General features: G+C 48.0%; 1 protein-coding gene across 2 annotated transcripts in view; it reads right to left on the bottom strand.

The window, feature by feature from the left end:
• HIKESHI (heat shock protein nuclear import factor hikeshi) overlaps positions 1-3,401 on the bottom strand; it is a 102,513-nt gene extending 99,112 nt beyond the window's left edge. For both annotated transcript variants that reach the window (XR_003856841.1, XM_029602263.1), the window contains exon 1: positions 3,252-3,401. Coding sequence is in view for 1 of the 2 variants with exons in the window: in XM_029602263.1 (XP_029458123.1) it covers positions 3,252-3,281 (30 nt within the window). In the remaining variant the exon portion in view is untranslated. The remainder of the gene's footprint in view (positions 1-3,251) is intronic.
• Between the last annotated feature and the right edge of the window lie 9,337 nt (positions 3,402-12,738).

Raw genomic sequence — 12,738 nt, 5'->3', positions numbered from 1 at the left:
AAGGAAAGGCCCTCGCCAGACCTTGGAGACCCTCCATGAACGGGTCCACCCCTTCCTGTTCCGAATCTTTCTGCGGAAGCTTTATCCCCAATTCTTCCAGAACATGGGGTATCAGGGGGCCCAACTCTTCCCTGTGGAACAGCCGAACCACTTTTGGATCATTCCCCTCCACAGTTGGGCCACTCCCCAGTGCTTCTTCCACATCCTGGCCAACATAGTAACATCCAACCCCTGCAAGGCTTGCGCCTGTGGGTCCTCAACGTCTTCAGAAAACTCAGTCTTGCCTCTCATGGCCCAGGGACTCTCCAAACCCTTGTGGCCTCTAATGCCTTTGCAGGTCCAGCCCTCTTCACCAAACACGGGTGTGCGAGGGTCCTCTGACCAGCCTTGCGCCGCCCCGCGGCTTTCCTGGCCAACAACGCCTCGTGCATCAAAAGCACAAAGTCAGTAGAAAAAATCTGAGGAGTTGTCCAAGGCTCCCTCCGCTGCCTCATCACCAGAAGGGGCCTCTCCAGCCTGCTGACCTACTCTCGAGGCCCTATAAGCTAGAGAAAGAGGCGGGATTCCCCTTCCCCCTCGCAGCCTGCAAAGCAGCCGTGAAAGTGAATAAAATGGCCGCTGTTCCCGCTCACAGCAGTTACGGGCCCTCCACTGCCTGCAGCAAGCCTGCCAGGCTCGCGCCACTTCCCCAATTCTGCCGGAATGTGCGCAGATGACCCACTCTCCCCCAGAGAGGCACTGAGCACATCGGCCATCACAGGAGAGAAGCGTGCGCGCATCCCCGCCAACCTCCCAATGCAGGCCACGTGGCAACGCCTTGAAACGCCGGGACCCCTGGAACGCATGACAAACCAACAGCCACTGGAGTGACCCACTGGGGAGACTGGCAGCAACGACCGTCAGAGGACTGAGGGACAAGGAGAGCTGCTCAATCAGCTTAAAAAAAAAAAAAAAAGAGGTATTTTTTTTGTAAACTTTTAAATGAGGTTGCCAAACTAACAAAGAAATAAAGAAAGAACTGTCTGCATGCTCTGACTGTCCTCCTGTGGGGCAAGAGAACTGGGACCCCCAGTTATCTGCTTGTGCCTGCGATCAAGGACTGAGCACCAAGGGTCACCAACGCGCTGCTCGTCTGCCTCAAAACCAAGTAGGATGGCCCCACCAGGACCTAACAACTCCCTGAGAGGCTATTTCCAATGTTCCAATTTTTTTTTTTAAAGAAACAGACTGCACGTTTTACACCTCCACCATCTGCCGGAGACAGACAAATACTGAGGGACTGCAGGTGGCACCTTGGGTTATGTTGCAGTGTCAGTAAAACGTTCTCTGTCTCCATCTGCTGGAAGGGAGGCAAAACCCAGGAGTTTGGACTGATCTGGGTATGTACAGGAAACCCATTTGGGATTGATCTACTGTGTGTGTATACATATACATACACACGTACACACACATAAATGGCTTGTGAGGTCAGTCACGGTGTCATGTCTATGGCCACAGGGTGACATCCTCAATACTGACGGGTGCACCATGCAAAGTCGTATCTCTCTCACACACACAGGAGTCAATGCAACAAAGTGTGCTCAACCTAGTGAATGTACGCATGGCTGGGTGCATTTTTGGGACACACTAGACTAGCACGTGACGCAAAAAGGAGATTAGTGTGTCCAAAACACCTGCCCAAAGAAATGCATAGCCGATAGTGCCCATCACATGTAAATATCATGTAGATGAGACTATTAGCCATTCCCTCCGATGCAGGAAATCGCAGGGCATCCAATCAATGCACACTTTTTAACACTACAAATTTAACTCCAGCCCCAGAGGTGGCATAAAGTCAATTCACGAGCCAAGGGCTCATGAAAAATAAAAGGTATGATCTCTCTGTGTGTCCTATCGTTGAGACACAAATTAACTGCTTGCGGTGTTGAAAAATAAATGTATATTGGCTTCATTAAAAAAAAAAAAAAAAATCTTACAGCAGCACAATTTAGACTCCCATAGCAAGGGGTGTTTAGCTATTTTTTTTTTAATAAAATTTGTTAAATCACCTTCCAAGTTTTACCATAAAATGAACATAGCTAAAAACCATATAAACAATAAAATAACAGTTAAAACATAACAAATACATTTAATATTGCATCCTTCAACCACAATAATATACACTGCCAACCAATTTCCCATCCTTAAACCTTAGGGGTAGAAAGGTTCTCCCAGATTTAATTTGGACCATGTTTTTATTTTATGCCAAAACCTCATCAAGTCAGTTTCTTCTCCTTAATTTAGGGGCCCTCAACCAAAGGGACAAAATTTTGACATGAAGATTCCAAAATCGGTAACTGAAGGGAGTTGAAGTTATAAGCTGTATTGAGAGTGGGTAATTCTTTGGGAACACTTCCCAAGCTATGGGCATCTTCAGCAAAATCGGCCAGAAGAAGCAGGATAAAAACAGACACGCCTACTGAGTGGCCGTTGCAATTGTGGGCACCCGATGCATTTGAACGCTAATCACCGTTCGCCCCTATTTTTTTACGTAGCCCCTCATTTAAATACTACATTTGACACCCAGAGGATGTGGCTGCGTACGTGTAAGGCAAACAAGTGCTCAACACAAGCACTAGTTTTAAGCACGCAATTTACTGCATTGGCCCCAGAGGTTGGCAGATCGGTAGGCAGGTATACGCACAGGTGCATGGGGCAGACCCCCTCACCCACGTGCACACACAGACACACACCCCCACCCACGTGCGCACAGTCATACCCACCCAGTCACAGGCCTCAACACCCACAGTCTGTTATAGACTAGACCGAGTAACGCCTATTCACTAGTATTTAAATGTAAAAATGACAATACTGAACTTATGGAGAACTAGCTTATCCTATTTAATGAGGCTTCCTCCACGGCCGCCAAGCCGAGGAGCCCAACCCGACCCACTGAGCAGAACCTGCTGCGGCCCAGCCAATATTAGGACTGCCAGCTCAGGTCAGAGGTCGCCCCACATTGTTTTGGGCAGGAAAAAGAAAACGTTTGGATACGCCAATATCCCTCACATGAAAGCGGCAGCACCCATCACCTCTAACGCGACTATTTCACAGAGGTGTGTGTGAGTAATCCTCAGAAGCAGCAAAACGCGCGGACGAAAAGTCAGGAGGAAAAAAAATGGAAGAGACGGGACACACACAAACGCCGCCAGGCGCCCCCGATCTCAGCTCTTAGTACTGCGCCTTACTTTCCAGGCACGGAAATTACCTACCAGCCTCCCCGCGACCAGGCAACCGAACATGTCTGCGGTGGTGACGCTTCCAATCACCGCCTCATAGCGGACGAGATCCTCCGGCAGCGCCGGACCACGGCTCTGCGGCCTACTCCCGAGTTCCGCCCACCCCCGTCTCACCCAATGAGACGAGCAGAAATTTCCAGAACGGTCCCAGACAGGGGGCGGGGCGCAAGAAAACTACTTTCTCCACCTTCCCGCGCACCCGCGTTCTGCAGCCTTAGGAGCTGTGTGAGAATCCTGCAGGTCAAGTCGCCATTTGGAGGTTGTTTAGCTTTCTTTATATATTTTTTTTTATTTAACTTACTTATATATCCAAGAGATACATCGTGATAAAGCACACAGGTCCAGTCGCTACAGTAGTACCTGACGCGAAAGGCATATTGAGTGTTATTTTTTGGAATATAAATACACTGAGCAACCTAGGGAGTCTGTCCCAAAGCTACCTCCTCAACTCAGGTCAACCGAACTAGATGCTCCAGTCCGGATTTTGTCCTTGTCATACGACTGGATTTGTAGTTCTCATTTTTGCAGAGGCAGCAGAAACCCTTTTCGGTGGCAGGGGATAGAGCCAATTTAACCAAGCTTCGCCATTAGCCTCTTCTTACCCCCACCCCAGTCTTCTCTGTTATGCTTTCCCACCCTCCTCCTTTTTTTCCTCTGCCTTCACCCCTACGCTTTCTCCTTTCTCTCCCAACCTAGATTCTGTGTCAGAACAGCAATATTCATAGCCCCTCTAGTCACTTCTTGCTCCTTTAGGCTACAGATTCCCTATGCCGAGCCCGCCTTGGGCCATGTTTTCTGCCAGGCCCTTCTGCAGCTTTGAACCGCTGGGTTGTACAGTGACCGAATGGAAAAAAAAAACCGTCGTTAGAAGAAGATCCAAGTGTGCCATCCGGTCTGTCTAGCAAGTTGTTTGTTTGTTTGTTTGTTTGTTTTTAATTGGGTAGTACTAGTAACTGCCATTTGCTTTGCAGGTTACTCCCATACCTTCTGTTAAGGATAGTAACTGGCTCCATGCAGGTTATCCTGTTTATTTCTATCCTTTAGCCACTAGGTATCCTCTGTGTTCATCCCAGGCTCTTTTGAATTCCATTAGTATTCTTTTTTTGAAGGGGTTAATAAACATGTGGATAAAGGTGAACCCGTAGATGTATTGTATTTGGATTTTCAGAAGGCATTTCAGAAGACCCTGGAGAGGCTTTTAAGAAAACTAAAAAGTCATGGGACAGGAGGCAATGTCCTTTTGTGGTTTGCAAACTGGTTAAAAGACAGGAAACAGAGAGTAGGATTAAATGGTACATTTTCACAGTGGAGTGCCTCAGGGATCTGTACTTGAACTGGTACTTTTCAATATATTTATAAATGATCTGGAAAGGAATACAACAAGTGAGATAATCAGATTTGGAGATGAAACAAAATTATTCAGAGTTGTTAAATCAGAAGCGGATTGTGATACATTACATGAGGACCTTGCGAGACTGGAAGATTGGGCATCCAAATGGCAGATGAAATTTAATGTGGACAAGTGCAAGGTGTTGCATATAGGGAAAAATAACCCTTGCTGTAGTTACACGATGTTAGGTTCCATATTAGGAGCTACCACCGAGGAAAAAGTTGTAGGCATCATAGTGGATAATACTTTGAAGTTGTCGGCTCAGTGTGCTGCAGCAGTCAAAAAGCAAACAAAATGTTAGGAATTATTAGGAAGGGAATGGATAACAAAACGGAAAATGTCATAGTGCCTCTGTATATGCTCAGCCAAAGTTCCAGAAACTTTGACATAAGTTTTCTGTGCTGGGCTCCATGTGTGAGGACTAACATCCTGCTGTCCTAGGAGAAAACCTGTTACAGGTAAGCAAGGCTGCTTTTCAGGTGACTTATTAAACTCAACATACTCATCCCATTTCTGCTTAAGAAAGGTTTCAAAGCACTGATCATCATCATATTGTGACATTCCACCCATCCTCCTATTGCCTGCTAATGAAGATACCACATTATCGTGTTCTGGAAGGGGACAACATCAATAATACTGGATGTCAATCTAGCAAAGTCTCCACGATTAAGATATAGTCTAATCTAGTGCAGAGATTGTGAACGTGAGAATAATGTGTGAATTCCATATCATCCAGGTATAATGTGTGCCATGAATCAATCAATTGCAATTCTTGACTAATACCAATATCAGCTTGGTTTTTTCTAAGGGTTGTATTTGGTTTGCAATCCACCCTGGGGTTGTCAGTGATGTTAAGATCCCCTCCCATAATAACAGCATTTCCTGAACATACCCAGATCAGTCCAGAAAAGTGGGTTGTGTATCCCTACCAGCAGGTGGAATCGGAGAACAATTAGAACTTTGGGCACTGCTACATAACGAGAGTGGCACTGCACTCAGTATTTCTCTGACTCTAGCGGGTGGTACAGATGCACACCTGCAGTCTTTAATTATATTTTTTATTTAGTTTGAATTTAATTTTTTGGTTTACGGTCTCTTCCTGAGGTGTTAGGCGTCTTTGGTGGGCCATCCCTCAGTAAAAGCTTGGGCGTCCAGGGGCTCCTGGCTACTCACCACTGTCTCTGTTACAGCTGCTCCCTTGTCTCCTGCAACAGCTTTTCTCTGTGTCTTGGTAAAATTTAATTAAAAAAAAAAAAAGCTGTTTTCACTGCAGCTGACTGACAGTCTTCAGTGCTGAAGTAAGGAGAGGTGCAGGAGGGACCGGGTCTTTTAAGGCCGGCCAGGGAAGCTGTCAGCAATGTTCCCCTCAGCTCCGGGGTCTTTTTTTTGAGGGCAAGGGTGAGTTTTTTTCTCCGTGTGCCTCGTTTACTCGCCGCTTCCCTGCTGGGGGCCTTGCGATTTCACTATAGACAGGCTCCTTTCCCGCGGCACGGATGCGCACGTTTTTTTCTCCTCAGCTGGTAGTCTCATAGCCCGCAGCACGAAAAGTTTGTTATTTTTTGTGGTCCTACCTGACTGAAATTTTCTCCGTGTCGCAGCTCCGAGCATTTCTTTTTATATTCGTACCCTTTTATATTTCACTTCAGACTATCGGCACGCTGCTGCGGATGGAACCGAAAACAGAATCACAGGCCTGCCGTGTGTGTGGGTCTCGCGGCCAGGCGTTAGATGCAGCCTCCTTACGCACAGCATGTTCCCCGGGGTTAGAAGGCTCTTCAGGGCTGACGTCAGCACAGGGTATATAGCCCCACAGGAAGCGAAGCGATTCAGTAATCTTCCTTGCAAAAGCTGTTATGGATGTGTGTACTGACGCTCAGTGAAAAGTGAAAACAGGATTCCCCTGACCGATGGACATTGGCTGGAGACCGCCAGCATTCACAACCGGAAGGCGTTGACACTGGTAGAGTGTACGCTCGTATGTAAACAAATACCATGGCTTACCTGGAATCGGTGAAACCCATGTACACAGGCAGCTGGGCGGGATGCTGAGTCCATCTGTCTACACTAAGGAAAAGAAGATTACCAGGTAAGTAATCTCAACATTTCCTGGCGTGTAGCCAGATGGACTCAGAACCAATGGGATGTACAAAAGCTTTACTCCCTGCCTGGGCGGGAGGCTGCCTGAGGACCGTGTAGTACCGCCCTCGCAAAAGCCGAGTCCTCCCTGGCCTGGACATCCAGACGGTAGAACCTGGAAAAGGTATGGAGGGAGGACCACGTCGCCGCTTTACATATTTCTGCAGGCGACAACATCCTGGATTCAGCCCAGGATGCCGCTTGTGCTCTAGTAGAATGAGCCTTAACTTGCAGAGGTGGAGACTGCCCCGCCTCCACGTAAACTGCTCTGACAACTTCTTTAATCCAGCGGGCGATGGTGGGCCGAGAGGCCGCTTCCCCTTGTCTGTTCCCGCTGTGCAGGACGAACAGGTGGTCCGTCTTTCGCAGGTCTTGTGTCATGTCCAGATACCTGGGCAGCAATCTGCCGATGTCGAGATGGCGTAATAAACGGCCTTCTTCAGATTTCTTCAAACCTACCGTAGTAGGCAAAGATATGGTTTGGTTAAGATGAAACTGTGAAACCACTTTAGGGAGAAAGGAGGGAACCGTCCGAAGATGGATAGCTTCCGGAGTGATCCGTAGAAAGGGCTCACGGCAGGACAGTGCTTGTAGCTCAGAGATGCGTCATGCGGAGCACACCGCCAGCAAGAACACCAACTTCAAGGTGAGAGACCGGAGAGATAAGCCCCGAAGGGGTCGGAAGGTGGATCCCGCGAGGAAATCCAAAACAAGATTAAGGTTCCATAAGGGCACAGGCCACTTTAGTGGCGGACGAATATGCTTGACCCCTTGCAGGAAACGAGAAACATCTGGATGCTTGGCGATGGTCTTGCCATCCCTCCTGGGACCATAGCAAGACAGTGCCGCAACCTGAACTTTGATGGAGCTGAGGGAGAGACCCTTCTGAAGCCCATCCTGCAGGAAATCCAATACGATAGGTATGGTGGTGGCATGTGGATTGGTGCCATGAGTGTCGCACCATGCTTCAAATACTCTCCAGATCCGTACGTAGGTGAGGGATGTGGAAAACTTGCGAGCTCGGAGGAGTGTATCAATCACGGGCCCCGAGTAACCTCTCTTCTTCAGTCTAGCCCTCTCAAGGGCCAGACCGTAAGAGAGAATTGAGCTGGATCCTCGTGGAGGATGGGACCTTGACGTAGAAGGTCCCGGAGAGGAGGCAGAGGAAGAGGCTCCCCTGCCAGTAGTCGTCTCATGTCCGCGTACCAGGGTCTTCTTGGCCAGTCTGGTGCCACTAGAAGAACTAGGCCCCGGTGCGTCTGAATCTTGTGGATGATGGCGCCCAGCAGAGGCCACGGAGGAAAAGCGTATAGTAGAGTCCCTGGAGGCCATGGCTGGACCAGAGCATTGATTCCATGTGAGAACGGGTCGCGCCTGCGGCTGAAGTAGCTGGGGACTTGAGCATTGGACTTGTCCGCCAGTAAATCCATGGCCGGAATCCCCCAGTGATCGACAATCATCTGGAAAGCTGTGGGGGACAGCTGCCACTCTCCTGGATTTAGGCGTTCTCTGCTGAGGAAGTCTGCTGTGGTATTGTCCTTCCCGGCAATGTGTACGGCGGAGACGTCCTGCAGATTCGCTTCTGCCCAAACCATCAGTGGGGCGATCTCCAGAGAGACTTGTTGGCGTCTGGTTCCGCCCTGCCGGTTGATGTAGGCCACCGTGGTGGCGTTGTCGGACATCACTCTGACAGCTCTGTGCCGCAGTCTGTGAGCGAATCGCAGGCATGCCAATCGGACTGCCTGGACCTCCAGGCGATTGATGTTCCACGTGGACTCCTCTCTGTTCCACCGCCCTTGCGCGGTGAGTTCTTCGCAATGAGCAAGGTCCACGTGGGCGAGGACATCTTCGACCCCCTGCTCAGGTGGTTGGAAAGCACGCTGAACCAGCGTGCAGGCACTCCAAACTGCTTTGGAGATGGAAATTACTGAATCGCTTCGCTTCCTGTGGGGCTATATACCCCGTGCTGATGTCAGATCCGTCTCCAACTGCTAGCACGCGGATACTATCCCATTGGTTCTGAGTCCACCTGGCTACACGCCAGGAAACACAAATTTTTCATCTTGACACCCTACTAAACAACGACATGGATATTTTAAAACAAATGTATATCCTAAAGCCAAAACTTGAGGTCTGAAATTCAGAAATTCTCTTCTCCTAACCTGAGTCGATCTTGATAGATCTGGGAAGATCTTTACTGCCTGGCCATGGAATTCTAGACCCATATTCAGGAAATAATTACGCATTACCTTACTAACATCCCCTTCAGAAATGAAGGAGACTAATAAGGTACCTCTATCAATAATTTCAATATCAGAACTCTCAATAAATTGGGTCAAGTTTTCCAGGGCTTCCAGGCGATTTACTCCAGTTTTTCTAAGAGATCTAGTTAGGAAAAAAGCCTTGTTAACAAGTGGTATCTGTTCATCATCTAACTTTAAACAATCATTAAAATACTTCTTCAAAGTATTTTGAGTATTCTCCCCCAAAGCTCTAGGAAAATTAGTGAATCTCAAATTCAGATGTTTAGAGTAATTCTCAAGATATTCTAGTCTTTTAGACTGTAGTCCAATATCTTTAATGAGGTTCACATTTATTGTTTGAACTTGGGTAACTTTACAGTCCATCTCAATCAGCTTTTTTCCCATCTCATTTAATTGTCCGTCGTGGTTTTGCTTCATATTGAACATTTCAGTGTCCAGCTTGGTGTACTTTGTTTCACATACATTTACTAGTTTCCCAATTGAACCATTAAATCCCATAAAGTATCCAAAGTGACTACTTCTGGTTTAGGGGGCAGTATAAACAACTCACCCCTAGCCAGTGCAATTGAAGTTTCTCCGGGTTCAAGCAGTTGGATATCCCGTAGCCTTTTTTCCTCCTCCAATCGAGAAACTGGGGATAGAGATGAAAATAATCCCTCCGGTCTTTCAGGCCCTGATGTTTCAGCTGGGCTGGAGGAGAGATGTTCTACCGGCACGGTCTCACTCCCTCTGCGTCCCCCTCCCATCTGGGTGATGAGATCATCTCCCTGCGCCGCTTTGGGGGACTTCACCAACTTAGCTGGCTCCGGAGGAGGCCTGCAGTCAGGGGGGCTAAGAGTGATATCCCCAGGCAGCAAGTTAGCTCCTTCTCTATTTGCTGCAACGGGGCATTCGCCCCCCTTCTCCACCGACATCGAGGTAGCGAAGGAATCGATCTTCTTTTGTCCGGTAAGCAATTCGGGTGCGGGGGAGGGGGGGTAAACCCGAAGCTTCCCTTTACGTTTTGCAGGCATCTCGTCAAGGAAATATAATTCGGTGAAGAGCGATTCAACCACATGTCCTCTCACACCGCCATCTTGGCTAGGAGTCCCAGCCACTGCTTAAACCACAACAACAGAGCTTCATTTTGCTGAACTTCAGGTAAGCCCAATACTTGTATATTGTTTCTCCTGCTATGATTTTCTAATTCATCCAGTTTGTTTTCCAGCTCTTGATTTTTTTTTTTTTTTGCAGCACTGTAATTGAGGTTGGTGTCATCTTATCTATTCTCTTGCTGGCTTACTCTTGCATCAATGACCATCAGTGCTATATGATTGTTTTCCAGTTTATCATGCAATTCATCTAAAGAGGTCTGCAATTTTTGCAGTTGTTCATTCAACGCCACTGATATTGCCTTAGTCAGTTGTTGCAGCGAGGTTTCCAAAATGATGGTATATGCGTTTCCGCTGCCATTTTGTCTTCCTGTAGAGCCAACTTTTCCGCTGCTACTTTTCTCTGTCTCCCTGCCATATCAAAAGACATAGGATCCCCAGAAAAGTCCATCTAACTTTCATCTGTAAGTGGGTGTCCCAGTTAATAATTAGTTCTCATGTTGATGCACTTAAAGAAGGTTTTGCAGAACTCTGGGGAGCCGAGTGTGTCAACAACTGCTTAGCTCAGCGTCATCACAGAAGTCCCAGTGGGTTCTTTCCATTGTCCGTCAAGGGTACCAATTAGACCTTTTGGATGCCCCGCCAAATTGTCCCCAAGCCCTTTTTGGGGCTAGGTAGTGCATCAGGAGGTACTGGTTACGGAGTTCTCCTCCCTCTTGATGGGGAGAGCAGGCGAGCCCATTCTACCATGGCAAAAAGGGCAAGGATTTTATTCCAGGTACTTCCTGATTCCAAAGAGAACAGGGGGACTCTGTCCCATCCTAGAACTAAGGGGCTTGAACAGATTTCTCAAAAAGGAAAAGTTCAAGATAGTTTCCCTGGCCACCTTTATAACTTTTAGGCAAAAAGGGGACTGGCTATGCTCCCTCGATCTGAAGGACATGTACACCTACATCAAGATCTTCCAAAGTTACTGGAAGTATCTCATATTTGTGGTAGGAAAACAACACTTCCAGTACCACGTGTTGCTGTTTGGGCTCGTGTCAGCCCCATGTGTCTTTACAAAATGCCTGGACGTTGTAGCGGTGCACCACTGCAGGATGGGAGTGCATGTTTTCCTTTATCTGGACGATTGGCTATTCAAGAGCACCTCTCAGGCAGAGGCCATCAAGGCCATGCACATGACCATCTGGGTGTTGGAGTCATTAGGGTTCATCATCAACCACCATAAGTCTCATGTCAGCCTGTCATCTCAATTGGACTTCATAGGAGCCCTGCTAGACACGGCTCAGGCCAAGGCCTTCCTGCCTTGACAAAGGGCCATAAATCTGATGACCATCGTGGCAGAGATTCAACAGAGCCAACAGGTGTCAGCTTGGAACATGTTGAGTTTGTTGGACTACATGGCTGCGATAGTTCACGCTTGTTCATGCAAAAGGCCCAGTGGACCCGGAGATCACAATGGTGTCAGGCCATGCAGAGTCACCTCGCCCCCAATCTAGAATGGAGAATCTATTTTCAAAGTCCTCTGACCCAAAGTGTCCTAATTATGGATGCATCCACCCTGGGCTGGAGAGCTCATGTAGATGGGCTCAGCACTAGATCTGGTCTTCCCAGGAACATTGTTGCCAATTAAATTTCCTGGAGCTCCAGGTGATCAGGTACGTGCTATGGGCTTTCAGAGATTGGCTGTCCAACAAAGTTGTCCTGATTCAAATCGACAACCAAGTAAAGATGTGGTACACCAACAAGCAAGCAGGCACATATTCACACCTCTGTGTCAGGAAGCAGTTCAGTTATGGTCAGGGGCTCTGTCCCACGGCATGGTACTCAGAGCCATGTTCCTGGCCGGAATGGAGAATTTGTTAGCGGACAGACTGAATTGTGCCTTCAAACCCCCAGAATGGTCTCTGGACCAAGGGGTCACAGATCAGATCTTCCGCCTCTGGGGTAGCCTCTTGGAACAGGAAGGTCCCTCAGTTCTGTTACCTGCACAGGATGGGTGTCAAACCAGTCTCAGATGCCCTTGCTCGACATTGGCGTAAGGGTCTTCTGTATGCATATCCTCTCACTCTGCTGGTGGCGAAGACTCTCTTGAAGCTTCATGAGGACAAAGGGACTATGATCCTTATAGCCCCTTATTGGTCGAGACAGGTCTGGTTTCCACTCCTGAGGGAGTTATGCATCCAGAAACCAATCACTCTGGGGACATCCCTGGATCTCATCACTCAGAATTAAGGCATGATGAGACATCCCAACCTCCAGGCCCTGTCGCTTACAGCCTGGATATTGAGATACAACCGCTCTATCTTTCAGAGACTGTGTCTTGGGTCCTGGTAACTTCTAGAAAGCCTTCCATTAGGAAGTCCTGTGGACTGAAGTAGAGGAGGTTTTCTGTGTGGTGTGAGCAAAAGGCCCTAGATCCTCTCTCCTGCCCCACACAAAACTTATTTCCTTCTACACCTATTGGAAGCTGGCTTGAAGATCAACTCCATTAGGGTTCATCAGAATGCAATTGGCAAATACCACAATTGTGTAAATTGTATGCCCATCTCTCTACAGCCCATAGTTGTATGCTT

The sequence above is a fragment of the Rhinatrema bivittatum genome, chromosome 5, assembly GCF_901001135.1.
Source record: "Rhinatrema bivittatum chromosome 5, aRhiBiv1.1, whole genome shotgun sequence".
NCBI classification, from domain to species: Eukaryota; Metazoa; Chordata; class Amphibia; order Gymnophiona; family Rhinatrematidae; genus Rhinatrema; species Rhinatrema bivittatum.
This window is presented reverse-complemented; position numbering and strand designations above follow the sequence as displayed.